The sequence below is a fragment of the Cololabis saira genome, chromosome 9, assembly GCF_033807715.1.
Source record: "Cololabis saira isolate AMF1-May2022 chromosome 9, fColSai1.1, whole genome shotgun sequence".
NCBI lineage: Eukaryota > Metazoa > Chordata > Actinopteri > Beloniformes > Belonidae > Cololabis > Cololabis saira.
The window spans coordinates 25,704,852-25,727,256 of NC_084595.1; the positions used below are offsets into that span (position 1 = coordinate 25,704,852).

The 22,405-nt window shown below is 42.7% G+C and overlaps 1 protein-coding gene across 3 annotated transcripts in view; it reads left to right on the forward strand.

The window, feature by feature from the left end:
* kiaa0825 (KIAA0825 ortholog) overlaps positions 1-22,405 on the forward strand; it is a 135,083-nt gene that overhangs the window by 9,332 nt on the left and 103,346 nt on the right. For all 3 annotated transcript variants that reach the window (XM_061728959.1, XM_061728958.1, XM_061728960.1), the window contains 4 exons: positions 4,341-4,509; positions 4,614-4,808; positions 5,002-5,187; positions 5,472-5,796. In XM_061728959.1, coding sequence (XP_061584943.1) covers positions 4,341-4,509; positions 4,614-4,808; positions 5,002-5,187; positions 5,472-5,796 — 875 coding nt within the window. The remainder of the gene's footprint in view (positions 1-4,340; positions 4,510-4,613; positions 4,809-5,001; positions 5,188-5,471; positions 5,797-22,405) is intronic.

Here is a 22,405-nt window from a genome sequence, read left to right on the forward strand (position 1 = left end):
CTGTTCATTCAAGCCCATTCAGTCCTCTTCCTCCTCCCAGAATGGAAGCTTTTGATGGAGGTGATATTTAGTTCTCAGGTGGCCGCTCTGGAACTAACTGGAGCTTGTGCTTATTTGAAAATGATCTTCCCGCACCCCCCCCATCCACCACCACCACACACACACACACACACACCCCTCCTGTAAGCGAGCGCAGGGAAGTGGAGCACGACAGACAGACAGCACCACAGCAGCCCACCCACACTAAATTAATTCTGACAAGGAACTTAAGATAACGTCAAAGCGCTGACTAATCGCAGGATTGGGTTTCTGTAAGTCAGGGAGCTGTGAAATGTGCCATCATATCTAATAAAAGACCTCCAGTTTCTCTCCCTCTCTCGAGAAGTGGGGAAGGTTGGCGGGAGCACGGTTACGGTGTCGACTGTCTAGCTGAACTGTTCTGAAAAACAATTAAATTTCACTTCAGCAGTGGAATTGTAAGTGTGTGTGTGTGTGTGTGTGTGTGCGTGTGCGTGTGCGTGTGCGTGTGCGCGCGTGCGCGCGTGCGCGCGTGCGTGCGTGTGTGTGTGTGTGTCAGTAAGACTAAGATGATTGACATATTTGTCAAGAGGCCTAAAGAATTCTTTCCTCCTAGTTTCCTCTACCTCTTTTCTCATTCTCTTGGTCCTTTGTTGAGTTCTGTTCTGGCGTTTTTGCCATTAAGAGTTAGTCCATTGTTGTCTTTGCACAGAAAGCTGAATGGCTTTATTTTCTGTGACTGCTCTGTTTTTTACCCATTTTTACCTTCCTCCTCTGTCTCTTTCTTTGGTACCTGAGCTGCTGGCAGTTGAAGTCATTGGGTTTGGAGCTAATCCTACCAAGTTGATTAGGCTGCAGGTAGCATTCACACCAGTGGCCAAAAGGTCACTGCATTGTAGAGATTTGGATGGACTTCTTGAAGTAGACCATCCACACTGACTTTATAACTTGCAGCACAGGACCCTGCGGAGGGGTAATTGAAAGGCGAAAGTAAATAAAAGGAAATTAGGAAAGTAGAGTTTTGAGGAGAAAGAAATCAAAGAGTCGAGGGAGAAGGAGTTAAGTGTTGTTGCTATAGCCATGACAGTGTATTGATTTCTGGGCAACTCATGAATGAAACTATGAAATCCAAAAATATTCTTCATTTTGTCTAAAGTGATGGCTTCATACAGCTTGTAAGTGAACAGTTTCTTTTTTGTTGTGTCTGTGTAGTGGGCGTGTTTAGGTACAGAAAGGCATGTTTGCAAGCTATCAAGGTGGGTATTCTTGCTATAACACAAATTCTGCTGTAAAGATTTATATGTAAAGTTAAGTTCATAGTTTACTACTTTTAGTTTTTAATGGGATTCAGAGAGTGGGTGAAAAAGTGAGCCATTTTGGAAACCCATTTGAAGCCTGCTGTCTTCGTTAAGACCCAGGGTGGAGCCCTGAAAGAACATCCATGTTTTATGACTTACTATAAATGCCCATACGGTGCTCTGTGGAGCCATTCATGCCACAGCAAGATTTCACTAGAGCACATGATAAATGACAGAAATATATTCAAAAGATGTTATTTAAACCTCCCAGCTGTTGCATTTATTCTTGAAAACATATCTATTTTTAATTTTCTTTTATCTAACTTCAAAAAAAGGAAAAAAAAAAGATGTACACTGCATTCAGTGATACATTTTCTCATACATGTATAAAAAGCAAAGCCAGAGGTTGCAGCACACTGTTGTATTATTCAAAATAATCTTTATTAATTTTAGACACAGTCTGTCACTGATAGTCCTTGGCCATGCTGATTTTGCTCAGGCACAATTTGCTCCACTCATACTGTGTATCGCGAAGCAATAGCTTCCCCCTCTGCTGAACATAAAAGAAAAGCAGGATCAAGCACAGTGATACAGAATTAGACACACACACACTCATTGTAAAGGCTTACATTCAGTTAACAGCTTGCTAGCCCTGCAAGTGGTTAACAAAAATTGCCTTGCATCAAATCACTGTAAATACATAAAAAATTGCCTCTGTATATTAAGGGCCTCTGTTAATTTGCATGGTGGTGACAAGAGAATAAAGTCGGAGTCATGTGGCCTGCCTAAAGAAGAAGGCAAAGGTTGACAAGACAGAAGAAGGGACACAAAATAGACCAATAACATTCAGGCAATGTTCAGCATAAAGGATAGTGGCTCGTAACAGTGTATAACATTTTATTCCCACAAAACACAAAAACAAAAGTGTGTCAGATTGAACGGTTATTTAATGTGTTGCCATTGCAGGGCATCTGGATGTGTTCATGGGCCAGAAGCAGGCAGGAGGCAGTTTATAGACCTGATGTAGAGGATGGGCTGTCTGATAGAGAAAGGCGTTTTGGCTTTGTATCATCATTCATACACAAAAGCTCTGATGCACACATTTACAACTAGTTGTTAAAACTTTGATTATTTTTTAAATGAATAATTAATAGTTTAGTCTAAAATATATAATGAAAAGTCCCTCTTTCATTTCTTTATTTCCGTTTTGATTTTACTTCATCGACCAATGGCTTGTCGTATGAATAATTTCAGCCTCACTGCCACGCACAGCTACATACATTCATTTATGGAGCCTTGTGGACATGTACGCTTGCAAGCGCACAATCACATGTGAACACAAAAGCAATGTTCATATCAAAACATTCTTTAATTATGCAGGTATGTCAGCTTACACACACATATGCACACACACAGTCTGACACGCTCTCACATCTAAATATATATGCATCGATTTGCATGGAGATGACTAAACATGTCGGGCCCAAGGATGTCATTTCTAATCTGTCATATTAAAGAGGAAAGTGAATAGCTGATGCCGTCTGTTAACATCAAAAGAATTGTGTGTGTGTGTGTGTGTGTGTGTGTGTGAGTGAGTTTGTGTATCAAGGGAATGAGTAAGACATGAGATGGCAAGAAGTGTGTTTTTCAGATGCCTGCCGATGCCTGTAATGCCACTTCACACCAGATGCTTAGCACACACTCGCACACTGATATATCGATGTCTGTGTTCATTACTGCTGATGCGTTTGTATCTGTCTTCTCACAGTACAGACAGTGAATGAGAGTGAGGGTAACCTGAATTTGATGTGGTGTGTACATCCCTGTGTCTTTAACGCAGTGTTTGCATGTTGGTGGTGCAGCAGCGCTGTCTTCATTTGGACATGTTTAAGACTGGGTTGCACGTACTGGCTCAGCAGGACTGCATTACCAAGAAGTTGTTGACAATGAATATTTTGTCCAATCACAAGCGGACAGGGAAGGATATGTAGATAATGGAAAGGAGACATGACCATTGGATACACTCAATTATTTTCTTAAAGGTATTGTGACATCATTTTTAACATGCTTTTAACACTATTAAAAGTCTTGGCCAACATCCCTCAAATGTGTCTAAAAGAGTGTAACAAGAAAAACTTCACTCTAGTACTCTATTCCTGGCTTTTTATTACAGTGTTTTTTTTGCGCCGTGAAAAACGCTTCCTTTCCCCCCTTTCCTGTCAATCATTGCGCCGCTCCTCCTCCAAACCTCCTCCTCCTCCAGCCATACGCTCACAGCGGCGTCGGAGAGTTAAGCCGGGAGCGACAGGCGAAGCATGCACGGAAAAGCAGGAGGGCGAACCACAGCAAACAATCATAAAAATAAAGGCATGCAAGCAGCAGTGTCCCCTTATCTTAAGTCCAGTCAGTGGCCGCGGGTCTTCTTAGCAGTTTTCCTCCGGTGATTAGAACAAAAGAGGCTCTAAACAGCTCCGTGTTAAGCCTCATTTATGGTTCCGCGTTAAATCCACGCAGAGCCTACGCCGTAGGGTTCAGCATACGGTGCGCGTCGCTGCGTAACCCTACGCCGTAGGCTCTGCGTCGGTGTAACGCGGAACCATAAATCAGCCTTTATGGTGCGCTGGAGAGGAGAGGAGGCAGGGAGCTGGGTGGAGGGGGCGGTGATTTAGCGGGTCGTTACGTAACGACCCGCCACCAAACCACATGCGCCGTTTTTGCATAGTTATGTGGAAAATCCCAGAAAGCACACAATACACTGAATGTTAAAAGTTTGTTGTTTTTTGGGTGTAATTGATGTCAAGACACCCAACAAAACACAAAAAATCAAGAAAAATGTGTTTTTCATGTCACAATCCCTTTTAAGGTAAAAGCTAAAAACAAGTGTGGTAATATTTCAGACTAAAGTTTATTTATAGTGTCACATTCTAGATACTTTCTGTTATTGTTGATCCATGCAATGACTCAAGTTACCTTACATTCTGTTGAGTTTATTAGTCTCTAATGATATATTTCCTTTCCACTCAGCATTGAGCAGCAGCTGAAGGAGCTCCAGGTCAAGATGGGTGACTCCAGAACGGGGGACCGTCCACCGAGTCCTACAGAGTGCTTACAGTGGTTCAACTTCAGAGCACAGAGCAATGTCAAGCGTGTGTCCATGGGACATCCAGAACTTGTAGACTTCTTCAGAGCTCTGGTAGGGCATCTCAATAAGGGTGACATTGAATTGTGGTTTTTGGTATCAGTTCATTGTTTTCTTTTTCTAGTGAAATTTAATTGTCATCCCTCTGTTCCATTCAGCAACAGTACCTAGGATCAGAAGAACTTGCCAAAGAAGAGGTGACACTTCAGCTACTGCTGCATCTGTCTGCCCACTGTGGTGTCTGCTTTCCTTGTACCCCCTCTTCGTCCTGCTCAGCTTCCTCCTCTCATTCTCAACTGACTGGCTCCTCTGTCAACATGGTACATACAGTCAGAGACGATATTTCATTAGAGGTAACGAGCTATTTTTGATTCAGTTCACTATTTCCATGTTAGGTTGATTTAATTACATTCTTAATTTAGATGCTGAGAGTATTTTAGGGAAGATATATTTAGTTTGCTAGTCTATACTTGTGCTTTGCCTGATTTACATTTGTAAAAATTAAGATTATTATCTCTGCACTGTGATTTTTTTTTTTTCTTGAAGATCCAGGATGTGTGGGATGCTGTGCGTCTTCAGCTGCGACACTACCTGATGGATCGGATGTTGTGTTGCAGCCTGAATGATACTAGATCCCCCAAAATGTCCACTCAAATCATCCTTGAACGGGTCCACTGTCTTCAGCAGTTGTTCTTTCTCTATCCTGAGTGGGATGTGCTCATACATTACCAGGTGCAGTAAAATATGGAGAATTAGTAAAATAACTGGGGAATTATTTCTTTTTTTTCTTGTGTACATATATATATATGTTATTTTCTTGTACAATATTAATTACTATTTAAGTTTGAACATGAATGACAGCAAGTTTTAACCATCATGGTTTCTTGTACAATATTAATTACTATTTAAGTTTGAACATGAATGACAGCAAGTTTTAACCATAATGGTTAAGCCTGAACCTAAATGACAAAGCAGCACACCGGTGATTTTATTTCAATTTCAATTCCTGTGCCCAGAGCTTAAGACAAAAGTACGTGCAGAGTATTCTACAATCAAGCTTGTGCATCAGCCCAGGAGGCGAGACTGGCTTCGACAGACTGGCCACAAATTTCTGCTGTGCAGTCCCGCACCTGACCCAGGCCATCACAGAGGAGCTCCAAGTCCTTTCAAGGCTGCTAGATCCACACACAATCCTTGGTTTTCTTAATGTGGCCTACTTCAGTACTGTGGCCCAAGAACTGACCTCCCAAATGGAGAGAGAATGTGAGACAGTACAAAGGGATAACACTGCACCTAGCAGCAAGATAAAGAAATATTCAGCAAAGTCCAGAGCAACTGTTGGTAAGTGAAACTTTTTAAAACCTGATTTCTCTCATTTTCTGTTTTTTAAGTAGTTCTCCCATCCTGTGATTAAATCCTTTTCCTTGCCCTCTTTATGAATATTGTTACACCAATTGTGTCTGTTTTTCCTCTGGATTTTTAACATTTTTGTTCTAATGTCAGTGTGCAGTGATCTGAGCCACAGCCAAGGCCTCTATAAGTGACTGCTGTTCTCATTGTAATTGCTTTCTTTTTACCACCCCCTTTCCCACCTGCCACTCTGCCCCCTTTGCCAACTAAAAGCACATACCTTTATTCTTACTGAAAAAAAAAAAAGTGGTTCTTCTGAAAGCAATTTATAATACCGGTATATCCCACGTATGACTAAACTCACCCCTGGTCTTGAAAAGTTTCAAGATCTGGTAACGACATGTTTAAGTGAGCGCCAACGAGAGCAGGAAAACATCAGGGCTTTGAGAAAGAAATGGTGAATGCTAAACCTTCCCCTATTCAATCTATCAACCTTGTTTCACAGTGATATGGTATTCAATGGAACAAAATAGGAAGGAATTCTCTTAATATTTTCCTCAATGTAGAATTCTTCACCGTGATCGAGCATGTGGTGATTTTATATGCTGAGACTAGAGTGGAAGTCAGGCCCTCATATATCATGTCACTTCTGATACTTAATTCCCCCCAGATTCTCTTTGTTTTCTTCATATTGGCCTATTTACAATTCGCTGAGGGTAAAGATTCACCATAAAAAAAATAAAATAGAAAAAAGTGTGTGAACAATTGTTTACTTTAAAAAAAAATACGGTGCACATGCCAGCTTCCCCAGCAGAACAGGGAGAGGAGTGCTTTTGCATCTGCCATTCTTCGATAAACACACCTCTAGGCTCGCTTCTTTTCCCCCGTCTCTGCCTCCCTCCATCTCTCTCTTTCCATCTCCCTCCCTCGTTTTGAGTTTCCCTTTCCTTAAATGTGAGATGAGAGGAGGCAGCCAGGATAATTGGCCATGCGTCAGTTGGGCTGTTTGATCACGTAACGTGGCGGAGGCTACACACCTACGTGCCGCTCAACAAACCGTCAAATGTAGCACCGGAGGCAGAACACGGCTCCAAAGGGAGCAAGGGACCCGTGCAGTGTAATGATGGTAAAATGGAGCAGTTTTGCCTGTGCTGGTTTTACTTGTGCGTGTGTGTGTGTGTGTGTGTGTGTGTGCGTGTGTGTGTGTGTGTGTGTGTGTGTGTGTTTGACTATCAGCTGCAATACAGCTACAACTGGGATTATAGTTTTGTGTTCATGTTTTAAGTCTCCAAAAGAAAAAGAAAAAAAAAAAGAATTCACATACTCAGTTTAAATGCCCGTGGTTCCTCTAGACTAGAGCCAGGGCTGCGACATTAATCTTAGTCTGATTTCACAATTTACTGTCCATTCTGCAGTAACCCACATTAACAGTTAAGACAATTAATGAAAGTGGCCTGAAAAAACCCCAAAACATTACCGGTATATTTCTTCAGAAGCGTCCAGTGACTCCTTACAGTAGATCTCACCCTCCTTCCCTGCTGCGTTATTGTTTATTCCCAAAGTAGAAGCAGATGGTAAGTATATTTTGATAAGGGCCGTGCCGGGGAGACGCTGTGGGTTCCCAGGGGAGCAGCGCTGTCTGTAGTATCAGCCACTGTCAAACCACTGAACCATTTAACAGCTTTCACAGCAAAATCTGCCTCGTCTTTTAACCCCACCGATTTAAAGGCAGCCTCTGACATTCTACCTATGCGAAAAGCCCCCCCTCCCCGTTTTCCTTTACTCCATCTCTCTCGCATCCACTTCTTCTTCCTTTTTCTTTTTCCATTTTCCTGTACTTTTCAAAGTGTAATGGGGTGAACAGAAAGACTGGGAATTGTGGTAGACAGGTTGGTTGGTCAGGAACAATTCAGGCTTTAGACCTCACTAACACACCTCACTGAGTTTGTGAGAGAGAGAGAAGGAGGGAGAGAGAGAGAGAGAGAGAGGCCCAAGTCGTCATTCTCTGTGAGGGCTTAGAATGCTGCCACAATAAATGCTTTTAAATATATTTTTCCCTCTCTTTTCATATGCAAGAAAGAAAAACAACAGCATTTAAACCACAAGTAGTTCAAAATAGAAGTGTATTTACTGCCGTTTACTACCGTGTTGCATCATATTTTCTTTTAACAGCACTTTGAAAGCTCGATGGACCTGATGTGACCGGCAACTGTAGTCTTTAAAAGAAAAAAATAGGCTTCCTTTTCTTGCTTGATGAACTGTAATATTTCAGTTGCTCAGCAGACTGCTTTTCCTTTGTTTCAGAGGCACTAAATGTTTTCCCTGGGTGACAGATTTGGGCTGCAGGCTGGGCAATTTATCACCTGGACTCCGTTAGTACCACGCCTTGCTGTCGTAAAACTCACAACGTGAATTGACATAACCTTGCTAAATAATTATGCAAGGTCTTTTCATCTCTACATTGATTTTGGTTTTTGAACTACAAGCCAATAATTCGGTTCAGTTTATATAGTGCCAGTTCACAACAAAAGTCATGTTATGGTGTTTTACAGAAAAAAAGTCAGGAAGCCAGCATCAATTCCAATGAAATGGAGTCTGATTCATTCCAGTCAAGTCCTGTTCAGTACGGTATTGTTCATTGTTATCCAGAAGGGTTCTCCAGCTAACATTGTCGTACAGAGGTTCCTTCAGTTCCTTCAGTTCCTTCTCTAATCTGTCAATGATATTTCATGAAGTAGAGGGTTTTACATTTTTTCATACATTTTTACATCTTGTGCCGACAAATCAAGTGTTCCACTTTAAAAAAAACTTGGTGCATTATAAACTTGCGTTCACCCTTTAGTCTTATCTTGATTTGTGCACACATGGCTAAACTTTACCTGTGTCATAGGCACATCTGCCGACTTGTCTTTATTTTAATTATTATGTTTGTGTGTGTGACTACAGACTTGCGTAGGAAGAAAAGTGTGCTCAATAGTAATTTTGATAACTCTCTTTTAAAATATTTGGTTTCCATATGTTGCCAGTAATTTGCATATGTATGGCTAGTAGATCCCTGTTTTTGTAGGACATTAAAGGCTTTAATTCCGACTTCTCTGAATGCACGCTTACATTTCCTTCCCCAGCAGTAACCACAGGAGTGAACCTGAGTTTCAGAAATTCTGGTTGCAACAGTATTTTAAAAGCACTGATTCAAATTCCTCAACCACTAATTTCTCCATATGACCACATTGCCAGCTTTGTATAGATTTAAAAAAAAGATTGAGTTAAAACTTGTATAGAAAACACATTTGCCACCACCGCGCCCCACTTCTTGCCCTTTCTGGCGCTTTGAACTCTTTCTTAGAGACCGCACCACGGCCTTTTCAGGAGGGAGAGCGGTTCTGTAGTGACGAGAGATAGCGAGGCTGAGGCTCTGACTGGCATTGGAGGTGCTCTTGGGGATTGCGGCTACACGGGAATAGTATTTGTTAATATTTAATAAGAGCAGCTCCTCACTAGATCATATCTCTGCCTGAATTTTTACACATTGTCAGCCAGGGACGTGTACCCTCATGCTGTCACATAATTATGGAAGAGATTGGGTGGTGGTGGTGGACGGGGGGGGGGTTGTTCGTTTGTGACTGACTATATACTATATACTACATATGGGTGCAGCTTTTTGGGTGGTGCTTAAACTTCATGGTTGATGACTTTTCATGCTGCTGTCTTGCAGGTGATTAGAAAACGTCCTGTAAGAATGTTACCAAGCAGAGCTTGCGTACTAATTGTAACGACAAAAACAGGGTCTTTTCTCTCTGGATCGGTGTGTGTGAGTGTCGGGGATCATTTTCTCTAAATCATGTCGCCAATGAAATTGCAGAATAGATTATGTTTCATGGCCCTTGAGAATGCGTATTTGCGTGTCATTTATTTTTCTCCGTATCCTCTGAGTGGTCACAATGGCTTTTGTGTATCACTCTTGAACAGCTCAAGGATATGAACATTTTCCTGGCACTTACTATGGAGAAAACAGAAAAAAATGGCTGGCTTATTGAGAGGAGCCTGCACTTTGTGATGAAGAGTCAGTGTGATTTGCTGAGGGCTTGAAAACAATAATGTGAACAAGGGCACTAAACAAGTGGGATTTAATGAAATGTTCCTATCAGGGCAATGCATTCTTCCTTGTTCTTTATCCAGGCTACTCATTTCAAGTATGCAGAGAAGGCCAGAGAAAAATTAACCCTTAGTTAACTGCCACTACAGTGATTACCACGTAGACAGCCAGAAACAAAGACAGACATATTGAAGGATACAAAAACAAATTCACTGCACAGGAATGTTAACCTTGCTTCTTTGTCACCACTAAAAACCTTGCTTTCATAGCAATAACTTCTTGGCGAATTGAATTAAGATATCAATAATGATACAAAGATTGTTAATGTTATCATTGGCCGTATGGCTGTTGTGGCTGTAGATGTCTTTACTGCCACTCTCGCACACATTCATGCACCTTAAGAAAACTAACGTCTGCTGCAAGATTAAAATGCATATATATCTCATAGATAAAGGTTTTACCAAAATCATTATATATGCAGACAGTTTAGAAAACAAGCAAACAACAAATTGAGACATCAAATTGTGCTTTTTGTGAGGGCCAGGTGATTGTCGACATATCCCGGTTGGGCAGCACCCATGGAAAGGCCCACAAGTGTTTGAGTGGTGGAGTGTGTGTGCGTGTGCGACTGCATGTGCCCTGGATATTGGGGAATAACAGCAGGAAGTCTTGCATTTAAAGGATGTCTCAGTGAGCAGTGGGGCGTAACTGACAAAGAGGGCCTTAGCTGTCACCGGACTCAGCAGGAGGTCCACAGTGGTTCAGAACCTCCTTCACCCACATACACTGTGATGTATGCACAAACGTAGCCCAAGGCACCCATACGACCCTACTTGACACCTGGTGAGATGATCACACAAGGAGATATAAAAAAAATATAAAATAGTGCTTGCACGAAAAGAAACACACTGATGAGCATAACTTTATTAATAATAGATTCCCAATTCCTAATCGATTCCTAATTTCAAAGATATGACTAATTTCAAAAAATACTATAAGTGCAAGAATAATGTGTATATAAGAGTCCTAATATTTAGAACAATCAACAGATGCTGTTAGTTACATGAATAAATGAAAGTGTAAACGAGATAAATCAACCCTAGGTCTATTACTGGATGGTAATGACTGTAAACTTTTAAGGAGAAAAACTATGTACCGGTAAATGGATCAGTTTTGTGTTACAACTTAATGGATTTAATGTTTGATCATTGGGCAAGTAGCAATATCAGTAAAAATAGCTATTTAAAACTTCTGACAAGACTCAAAAATGGCATTCCAGTTATGTAGCAGAGATAAACTGTGATCATTTTGAGTGCAAGCAATGGTATTCAGTCAACGGGAAGCACTGCAGACAGGCAGATGGTAAAAGACAAAGTCCATAATAAAGTCTGGTATCCTACGGCCAGGGAAGAGGGTATATCTGAGATAAGGTGACAAGTAGGAAACCAGGAACCGGTAAGGATAATAAACAAGATTCAAGGAACGGATGACTTACTGCAGCAATGATTGACTGTAGAGTAGAAAGACAAACAGCTGGAATTAATGAGTAAATATTATCATAATAGAAATATAATCAGGACCTTAAAATCATCTGGAGTTTACCAGATAAGGTAACTACAACATCAGATGAATAAAAACGCATGAAACATTACACAATCATATTTATTTAATGTCAAATGACTAAAAACATGTAGACACAGTGGGTGACAAACTAAGCACACCAGTACTGCGCCCATAGAAATTCAAAAGGCAGATAGCACCCAGATGCTTCTCATTAAAAATACTTTATTAACCATTAAAGCTACATCTGTAAAAGTTTATGCTCCTTGCTGGTCTAAAGCATTCAGGTGTGTGTTGACACAATATCAAAGAGGAAAGAGACCAGCATTGATATTTGAGAAGCAATTGTGACTGTCTGTCAATCTTGGAAAGCTTATAAGACCATAGACCAATTTAAAGTCTCTATTCCAAAGTTAGAAAAATTATTTACGAGAAGAAAACATTTAAAGGAGCTTGAGGCCGGATTGAGGCAGGATTTATGAAAAAAATTGTATACGTTTTAAGTTTTCTAGTAATAATGTCAGATGAAGCGTTCCAAACCCAAAAGAATGAGCCCTCAAGTGTATCTCTCCGTTGCCTTGAACAGGCTGTGTGCTGCAAAATGTGCTGCAATTCGGGCCGAAATTTCCCGCGCTGGGCTGCGGATGTGACGTCACATGACGCTGCATGCGCGTTCTCCCCGTTCTCCCGTGCCGGCTTCGCTGTTGGCTGCAGTACCCCCGACGGCCGTCGTGGTGAAGGGTGGCGCTAATGAGTCTCATTTCTTAAAAGGAGCCTCAACCTCCTTTAAGTTAGTTCACAGTCTTTACAGAAGTGGACATCTCAGAGTTCCCCAAAAATTCAGATCATACAATGTTTATAGCAGCCCAGCAGCAGAGTCTATAGACCTCAGTTAGCTTGTTAAATATCCCCCCCTTGATGCTTGATATAGGAAATGATGCACATATTTTTTTATTTAATGTAATGTAAAGCTGAGTTGTAAAGTGTTCATAATATATTGCAATTCAAAGCACCCTCAATTTCCCTTAACAGTTTTCTAATTAATTTGTTTCTCAATTTTCTCTCAAATATGTTGTATGATTGAATTTATTGATTTATTTATTGATTGACTGATTAAAAAGTATAAATGTTTTTTTTTTATTGTTTTGATTCTGTTGCTGATGTCTCAGAAATGTATATATCAAAAGACATCTGGCATCAAAAGGTTCTCTTTCAACATTTGTTTCGGTATCTCACTAAAGCTCCTGACCGTGGCGTCAGACTTCCCAGCATGCACCATTCTAGAATGTAAACAACCCCATTTTGGAGTGGTTGTGAAGGACATTTCTGCACCCGCTAAACCGTAGAAACCATGCCCGATAGCTGTTGTGCACCGGGATGCCAGAATATTAGAAAAATGGGAACAGATAGAGCTTCTTGTTGGTTCGTAAAGATCCAAAGAGGCAAGATAAATAGATTTAGTATTTGTAAATGATTCACCTAAAAAAACATTTTTTTAAATAAAAAAGGCACCTGCATGATAACTATTTATCGTAGACAAATTAAATTAATGCATGTGGTGGTGCCTTAAAACTTTCATTCACACAGTATACACACAGTCTAATTTATCTGGCGAAAATCCATGGTAAAATTTGATTCTAATTAACATGCTGATGACATTATCCTATATTTTGATGCTTTTAAAAAGTACTCGTGGAGCATTGTAAGGGTCAGTGATATTTAAGTTTCAGGTTTAGTTTTCTTTATCTTTTGGGTTTAACTGCGCGGAAAACTCTGAGGCTCTGAGTTTCATGATTATGCTGTGACTTTTGACTTGCACAAGCAGTTCTCTTTCCTACCAAAATGGCGCTGTGAACAAAACGGGTCACGTTGGGGTCTGGAGCTCTATAGGACACGCTTTCAGCTCAAGAGCACTCTCAGCGCCAGAAGCACAGGCTCCTCCCACCGGTTCACCTGTAACAGAAAAGGGCACATCATCCCTTTTCACCGGTGGAGGCAACTCTTGGTGTACGCACCACAGACATGCTCCCAGCCATCCCAGCCTCGACATTACACGGGCCAGACCCACAGCCGGGTCTCTGTAGCCCACATAACTGTCCAGATCCAGACCATAATGCTGTTGTCATGGGGTTACGGGTTATTGGACTCATCTCATGCGTACATTTTTTTTTTTTCTCCCTCTCAGGCGCTGTCCCCACATTATGGTTCATAACAGTACAATTATAATTAAAGCTGCAAGCAGCGATGAACGGGCCCTCGCACTCACGTCCACCGCCCCCCATAAGCATATCAGAAATGACACCACCCACGACTCTCTATGTCAAACCATTCAAAAGTTATAGCAGAAAAAAGGAACAACCAATCAGAAGAAGGGGCGGGGCTAATTCAGGCCAATGAAGGTCAAGGACTTAATACCGAGTCCCATGACACCACCCACGACTCTTTATGTCAAACCATTCAAAAGTTATGGCAGAGAAAAGTATTCTAGGGGGCGCTGTTGAGCCGTTAGGCCACGCCCATTAATGCAAACCATTAAATATCAAATTTATCACCAGGCCTGGCTTGCATGCAAATTTTGGTGACTTTTGGAGAACTATCAAATATGGACCAATCAGATGAAGGGGACGAGCGCTTTTTCGCGTCTAGCGTCGCCACGGTAACACTTTTGAAAGAGAAAAGTAATGTGCGTCGTCGAAGGACAGAGACGAAAATTTTGAAGTAAAAAAAAAAAAATTTGCAATACAGCCGGTCTCGAACTCCGGACCTCCGGCACCAAAGACCGTAATGCTCTGGTTGAGCTAAGACTCAACTATTACTTTCAGTTTGACTTACTGGCTTAGGAGGGACCAACATAGCGAAATAATGTCTGGAACTTTTTTTCCTAATTTTTTAAATATTTGTAAGGTATAAATATTAGTAAAACACTACTATTTTATTATTACTTTTTCTGTAACCATTCTACCGAGGTTCTAACCGGGCTGAGCACGGGACTATTTCTGATGTCACCACATTACAACAGCGGATTGGTCGGGGGCGGGGCCGTCATCACCCTACTCGCCACTGATTGGTCGGGGGGCGGGGCCGTCATCACCCTACTCGCCACTGATTGGTCAGGGGGCGGGGCCGTCATCACCCTACTCGCCACTGATTGGTCGGGGGGCGGGGCCAGCAGACGTTTGAATCAGGAAGCGGGACTCTATGTCAAACCATTCCAAAGTTATAGCAGAAAATCGGGACAACCAATCAGAAGAAGGGGCGGGGCTAATTAAGGCCAACGAAGCTTGAGGACTCATTACAGAATCCCATGACACCACCCACGACTTCCTATGTCAAACCATTCAAAAGTTATGGCAGATAAAAGTATTCTAGGGGGCGCTGTTGAGCAGTTAGGCCACGCCCATTAATGGAAACCATGAAATATCAAATTTATCGCCATGTCTGGCTTGCATGTAAAATTTGGTGACTTTTGGAGAACTATCAAATATGGACCAATCAGATGAAGGGGGGGTGCGCTTGTTGGCGTCTAGCGTCGCCACGGTAACACTTTCGAAAGAGAAAAGTAATGCGTGTAGTCGCAGGATGGAGACGCACATTTTGATGTATAACACATCTGGGTTCACGATACGGTTCGGGCTGAATTAACTCTCGAAGGAATGGCATATATTGCTCCAAAATTACGCAATTAATTCAGAATGTTCAAAATGGCCGACTTCCTGTTCGGTTTCGGCCATGGCGCAAAGAGACTTTTCTTTTAGTTGCAACATGATACAGGTGTGTACCGATTTTCGTTCATGTACGTCAAACCGTATTATGGGGCTTGAGGCACAAAGTTTTTTCTGTCGAAACAATCAGATGAAGGGTGGGCGCGCTTTTTGGCGTCTAGCGCCGCCACGGTAACGCTTTTGAAAGAGAAAAGTAATGCGTGTTGTCGCAGGATGGAGACGCACATTTTGATGTATAACACACTTGGGTGCACGTTACGGTTCGGGCTGAATTAACTTTCGAAGGAATGGCATAAATTTCGCCAAAATGACACAACTAATTCAAAATGGCCGACATCCTGTTCGGTTTCGGGCATGACCCCAAGAGACTTTTGTTTAAGTTGTCCCATGATACAGGTGTGTACTGATTTTCGTGCATGTACGTCAAACCGTATCGTGGGGCTTGAGGCACAAAGTTTTCCGGGGGGCGCTGTTGAGCCATTTTGCCACGCCCATTAATGCAAACCTTTAAATATCAAATTTTTCGCCAGGCCTGACTAGGGTGCAAAATTTGGTGACTTTTTGGGAATGTTAAGGGGGGCAAAAAGGCCTTCACTTTGTCAGGAAAATAATAATAATAATTAAAGCTGCAAGCAGCGATGAACGGGCCCTCGCACTCACGTCCACCGCCCCCCATAAGCATATCAGAAATGACACCACCCACGACTCTCTATGTCAAACCATTCAAAAGTTATAGCAGAAAAAAGGAACAACCAATCAGAAGAAGGGGCGGGGCTAATTCAGGCCAATGAAGGTCAAGGACTTAATACCGAGTCCCATAACACCACCCACGACTCTTTATGTCAAACCATTCAAAAGTTATGGCAGAGAAAAGTATTCTAGGGGGTGCTGTTGAGCCGTTAGGCCACGCCCATTAAAGCAAACCATTAAATATCAAATTTATCACCAGGCCTGGCTTGCATGCAAATTTTGGTGACTTTTGGAGAACTATCAAATATGGACCAATCAGATGAAGGGGACGAGCGCTTTTTCGCGTCTAGCGTCGCCACGGTAACACTTTTGAAAGAGAAAAGTAATGTGCGTCGTCGCAGGACAGAGACGAAAATTTTGATGTAAAAAAAAAAAAATTCGCAATACAGCCGGTCTCGAACTCCGGACCTCCGGCACCATAGACCCTAATGCTCTGGTTGAGCCAAGACTCAACTATTACTTTCAGTTTGACTTACTGGCTTAGGACGGACCAACATAGCGAAAAATGTCTGGAACTTTTTTTCCTAATTTTTTAAATATTTGTAAGGTATAAATATTAGTAAAACACTACTATTTTATTATTACTTTTTCTGTAACCATTCTACCGAGGTTCTAACCGGGCTGAGCACGGGACTATTTCTGATGTCACCACATTACAACAGCGGATTGGTCGGGGGCGGGGCCGTCATCACCCTACTCGCCACGGATTGGTCGGGGGGCGGGGCCGTCATCACCCTACTCGCCACTGATTGGTCAGGGGGCGGGGCCGTCATCACCCTACTCGCCACTGATTGGTCGGGGGGCGGGGCCAGCAGACGTTTGAATCAGGAAGCGGGACTCTATGTCAAACCATTCCAAAGTTATAGCAGAAAATCGGGACAACCAATCAGAAGAAGGGGCGGGGCTAATTAAGGCCAACTAAGCTTAAGGACTCATTACAGAGTCCCATGACACCACCCACGACTCTTTATGTCAAACCATTCAAAAGTTATGGCAGAGAAAAGTATTCTAGGGGGCGCTGTTGAGCCGTTAAGCCACGCCCATTAATGCAAACCATGAAATATCAAATGTATCACCAGGCCTGGCTTGCACGCAAAATTTGGTGACTTTTGGAGAACTATCAAATATGGACCAATCACATGAAGGGGACGAGCGCTTTTTCGCGTCTAGCGTCGCCACGGTAACACTTTTGAAAGAGAAAAGTAATGTGCGTCGTCGCAGGACCGAGATGCATATTTTGATGTAAAAAAACACAAAAATTGCTGACAACAATTTCTGCTCCGTCTGGGCTTGAACTCATGATCTCTGGAACTAAAGTCCGCAATGCCCTGGGTGAGCTATAACTCAGCTGTTTCTTTCCATTTGACTTACTCCCTCCCTCCCTAACATAGCAATGAAATGTACATGGGTCTGGAACAGTTTTTTCCTAATTGTTTAAATATTTGTAAGGTATAAATATTAGTAAAACACTACTATTTTATATTATTACCACCACCCACGACTCTGTATGTCAAACCATTCAAAAGTTATAGTCAGAAAATATGGACAACCAATCAGAAGAAGGGGCGGGGCTAATTCAGGCCAATGAAGGTCAAGGACTCCATAAAGAATCTGATGACACCACCCACGACTCTCTGTGTCAAACAATTCCAAAGTTATAGCAGAAAATCGGGACAACCAATCAGAAGAAGGGGCGGGGCTAATTAAGGCCAACGAAGCTTAAGGACTCATTACAGAGTCCCATGACACCACCCACAACTTCCTATGTCAAACCATTCAAAAGTTATGGCAGAGAAAAGTTTTCTAGGGGGCGCTGTTGAGCCGTTAGGCCACGCCCATTAATGCAAACCGTGACCAGGCCTGGCTTGCATGCCAAATTTGGTGCCTTTTGGGGAACTATCAAATATGGACCAATCAGATGAAGGGGGGGTGCACTTGTTGGCGTCTAGCGTCGCCACGGTAACACTTTTGAAAGAGAAAAGTAATGCGTGTAGTCGCAGGATGGAGACGCACATTTTGATGTATAACACATCTGGGTTCACGATACGGTTCGGGCCGTATTAATTCTCAAATGAATGGCATATATTGCTCCAAAATTAGGCGATTAATTCAGAATGTTCAAAATGGCCGACTTCCTGTTCGGTTTCGGCCATGGCGCCAAGAGACTTTTGTTTTAGTTGCGATATGATACAGGTGTGTACCAATTTTCGTTCATATACGTCAAAGCGTATTATGGGGCTTGAGGCAGAAAGTTTTTTCTGTCTGAACCAATCAGATGAAGGGGGGGCGCGCTTTTTGGCGTCTAGCGTCGCCACGGTAGCGCTTTTGAAAGAGAAAAGTAATGCGTGGTGTCGGAGGATGGAGACGCACATTTTGATGTATAACACACCTGGGTGCACGTTACGGTTCGGGCCGTATTAACTGCCGAAGGAATGGCATACATTTCGCCAAAATGACACGATTAATTCAAAATGGCCGACTTCCTGTTCGGTTTCTCGACATGACGCCCAGAGACTTTTCTTTAAGTTGGGCCATGATACAGGTGTGTACCGATTTTCGTGCATGTACGTCAAACCGTATCGTGGGGCTTGAGGCACAAAGTTTTCAAGGGGGCGCTGTTGAGCCATTTTGTCACGCCCATTAAAGCAAACCATTAAATATAAAATTTTTCGCCAGGCCTGGCTTGCATGCAAAATTTGGTGACTTTTTGGGCACGTTTAGGGGGGCAAAAAGGCCCTCCTTTCGTCAGAAAAATAATAATAATAATAATAATAACGCGAAGAATTCCTACAGATACAATAGGGCCTTCGCACTGAAGGTGCTCGGGCCCTAATAATAATTAAAGCTGCAAGCAGCGATGAACGGGCCCTCGCACTCACGGCCACCGCCCCCCATAAGCATATCAGAAACGAGACCACCCACGACTTCCTATGTAAAACCATTCAAAAGTTATAGCAGAAAAAAGGGACAACCAATCAGAAGAAGGGGCGGGGCTAATTAAGGCCAACGAAGCTTAAGGACTCATTACAGAGTCCCATGACACCACCCACGACTTCCTATGTCAAACCATTCAAAAGTTATAGCAGAAAAAAGGGACAACCAATCAGAAGAAGGGGCTAATTAAGGCCAATGAAGGTCAAGGACTCCATAAAGAATCTGATGACCCCACCCAGGACTCCCTATGTCAAACCATTTCAATGTTATAGCAGAAAATCGGGACAACCAATCAGAAGAAGGGGCGGGGCTAATTAAGGCCAACGAAGCTTAAGGACTCATTACAGAGTCCCATGACACCACCCACAACTTCCTATGTCAAACCATTCAAAAGTTATGGCAGATAAAAGTATTCTAGGGGGCGCTGTTGAGCCGTTAGGCCACGCCCATTAATGCAAACCATGAAATATCAAATTTATCGCCAAGTCTGGCTTGCGTGCAAAATTTGGTGACTTTTGGAGAACTATCAAATATGGACCAATCACATGAAGGGCGGGCGCGCCTTTTGGCGTCTAGCGTCGCCACGGTAACACTTCTGAAAGAGAAAAGTAATGCGTGGTGTCGCAGGATGTAGACGCACATTTTGATGTATAACACACCTGGGTGCACGTTACGGTTCGGGCTGAATTAACTGCCGAAGGAATGGCATAAATTTCGCCAAAATGACACAATTTATTCAAAATGGCCGACATCCTGTTCGGTTTCGGCCATGGCTCCAAGAGACTTTTCTTTAAGTTGTGCCATGATACAGGTGTGTAGCGATTTTCGTGCATGTACGTCAAACCGTATTGTGGGGCTTGAGGCACAAAGTTTTCTAGGGGGCGCTGTTGAGCCATTTTGCCACGCCAATTAATGCAAACCATGAAATATCAAATTTATCGCCAGGCCTGGCATGCATGCCAAATTTGGTGCCTTTTGGGGAACTATCAAATATGGACCAATCAGATGAAGGGGGGGTGCGCTTGTTGGCGTCTAGCGTCGCCACGGTAACACTTTTGAAAGAGAAAAGTAATGCGTGTAGTCGCAGGATGGAGACGCACATTTTGATGTATAACACACCTGGGTTCACGATACGGTTCGGGCTGAATTAACTCTCGAAGAAATGGCATAAATTGCGCCAAAGTGACACGATTAATTCAAAATGGCCGACTTCCTGTTCGGTTTCAGGCATGACGCCAAGAGACTTTTCTTTAAGTTGTCCCATGATACACGTGTGTACCGATTTTCGTGCATGTACGTCAAACCGTATCGTGGGGCTTGAGGCACAAAGATTTCAAGGGGGCGCTGTTGAGCCATTTTACCACGCCCATTAATGCAAACCATTAAATATCAAATTTTTCGCCAGGCCTGACTTGGGTGCAAAATTTGGTGACTTTTTGGGCATGTTAAGGGGGGCAAAAAGGCCATCACTTTGTCAGAAGAAAAAAAAAAAAAATAATAATAATAATAATTAAAGCTGCAAGCAGCAATGAACGGGCCCTCGCACTCACGGCCACCGCCCCCCATAAGCATATCAGAAATGACACCACCCACGACTTCCTATGTCAAACCATTGAAAAGCTATAGCAGAAAAAAGGGACAACCAATCAGAAGAAGGGGCGGGGCTAATTCAGGCCAATGAAGGTCAAGGACTCCATACAGAATCTGATGACACCACCCACGACTCTCTATGTCAAACCATTCCAAAGTTATAGCAGAAAATCGGGACAACCAATCAGAAGAAGGGGCGGGGCTAATTAAGGCTAACGAAGCTTAAGGACTCATTACAGAGTCCCATGACACTACCCACGACTTCCTATGTCAAACCATTCAAAAGTTATAGCAGAAAAAGGGACAACCAATCAGAAGAAGGGGCGGGGCTAATTCAGGCCAATGAAGGTCAAGGGCTCCATAAAGAATCTGATGACACCACCCACGACTCTCTATGTCAAACCATTCAAAAGTTATGGCAGAGAAAAGTATTCTAGGGGGCGCTGTTGAGCCGTTAGGCCACGCCCATTAATGCAAACCATGAAATATCAAATTTATCACCAGGCCTGGCTTGCATGCAAAATTTGGTGACTTTTGGAGAACTATCAAATATGGACCAATCAGATGAAGGGGGGGCGCGCCTTTTGGCGTCTAGCGTGGCCACGGTAACACTTTTGAAAGAGAAAAGTAATGCGCGTAGTCGCAGGATGGAGACGCACATTTTGATGTATAACACACCTGGGTGCACATTACGGTTCGGGCTGAATTAACTGCCGAAGGAATGGCATAAATTTCGCCAAAATGACACGATTAATTCAAAATGGCCGACATCCTGTTCGGTTTCGGGCATGACCCCAAGAGACTTTTGTTTAAGTTGTGCCATGATACAGGTGTGTACCGATTTCCGTGCATGTACGTCTAACAGTATTGTGGGGCTTGAGGCACAAAGTTTTCAAGGGGGCGCTGTTGAGCCATTTTGCCACGCTCATTAATGCAAACCATTAAATATCAAATTTATCGCCAGGCCTGCCTTGCATGCAAAATTTGGTGCCTTTTGGGGAACTATCAAATATGGACCAATCACGTGAAGGGGGGGTGCGCTTGTTGGCGTCTAGCGTCGCCACGGTAACACTTTGGAAAGAGAAAAGTAATGCGTGTAGTCGCAGGATGGAGACGCACATTTTGATGTATAACACATCTGGGTTCACGATACGGTTCGGGCTGAATTAACTCTCGAAGGAATGGCATATATTGCTCCAAAATTACGCGATTAATGCAGAATGTTCAAAATGGCCGACTTCCTGTTCGGTTTCGGCCATGGCGCCAAGAGACTTTTCTTTTAGTTGCGACATGATACAGGTGTGTACCGATTTTCGTTCATGTACGTCAAAGCGTATTATGGGGCTTGAGGCGCAAAGTTTTTTCTGTCTGAACCAATCAGATGAAGGGTGGGCACGCTTTTTGGCGTCTAGCGTCCCCACGGTAACGCTTTCGAAAGAGAAAAGTAATGCGTGGGGTCGGATGATGGAGACGCACATTTTGATGTATAACAAACTTGGGGGAACGTTACGGTTCAGGCTGAATTAACTTTCGAAGGAATGGCATAAATTTCGCCAAAATGACACGACTAATTCAAAATGGCCGACATCCTGTTCGGTTTCGGGCATGACGGCAAGAGACTTTTCTTTAAGTTGTCCCATGATACAGGTGTGTACCGATTTTCGTGCATGTACGTCAAACCGTTTCGTGGGGCTTGAGGCACAAAGTTTTCAAGGGGGCGCTGTTGAGCCATTTTGCCACGCCCATTAATGCAAACCATTAAATATCAAATTTTTCGCCAGGCCTGACTTGGGTGCAAAATTTGGTGACTTTTTGGGCATGTTAAGGGGGGCAAAAAGGCCATCACTTTGTCAGAAGAAAAATAATAATAATAATATTAATAATAATAAAAATTCCTGCAAATACAATAGGGCCTTCGCACTGCAAGTGCTCGGGCCCTAATAAAAAT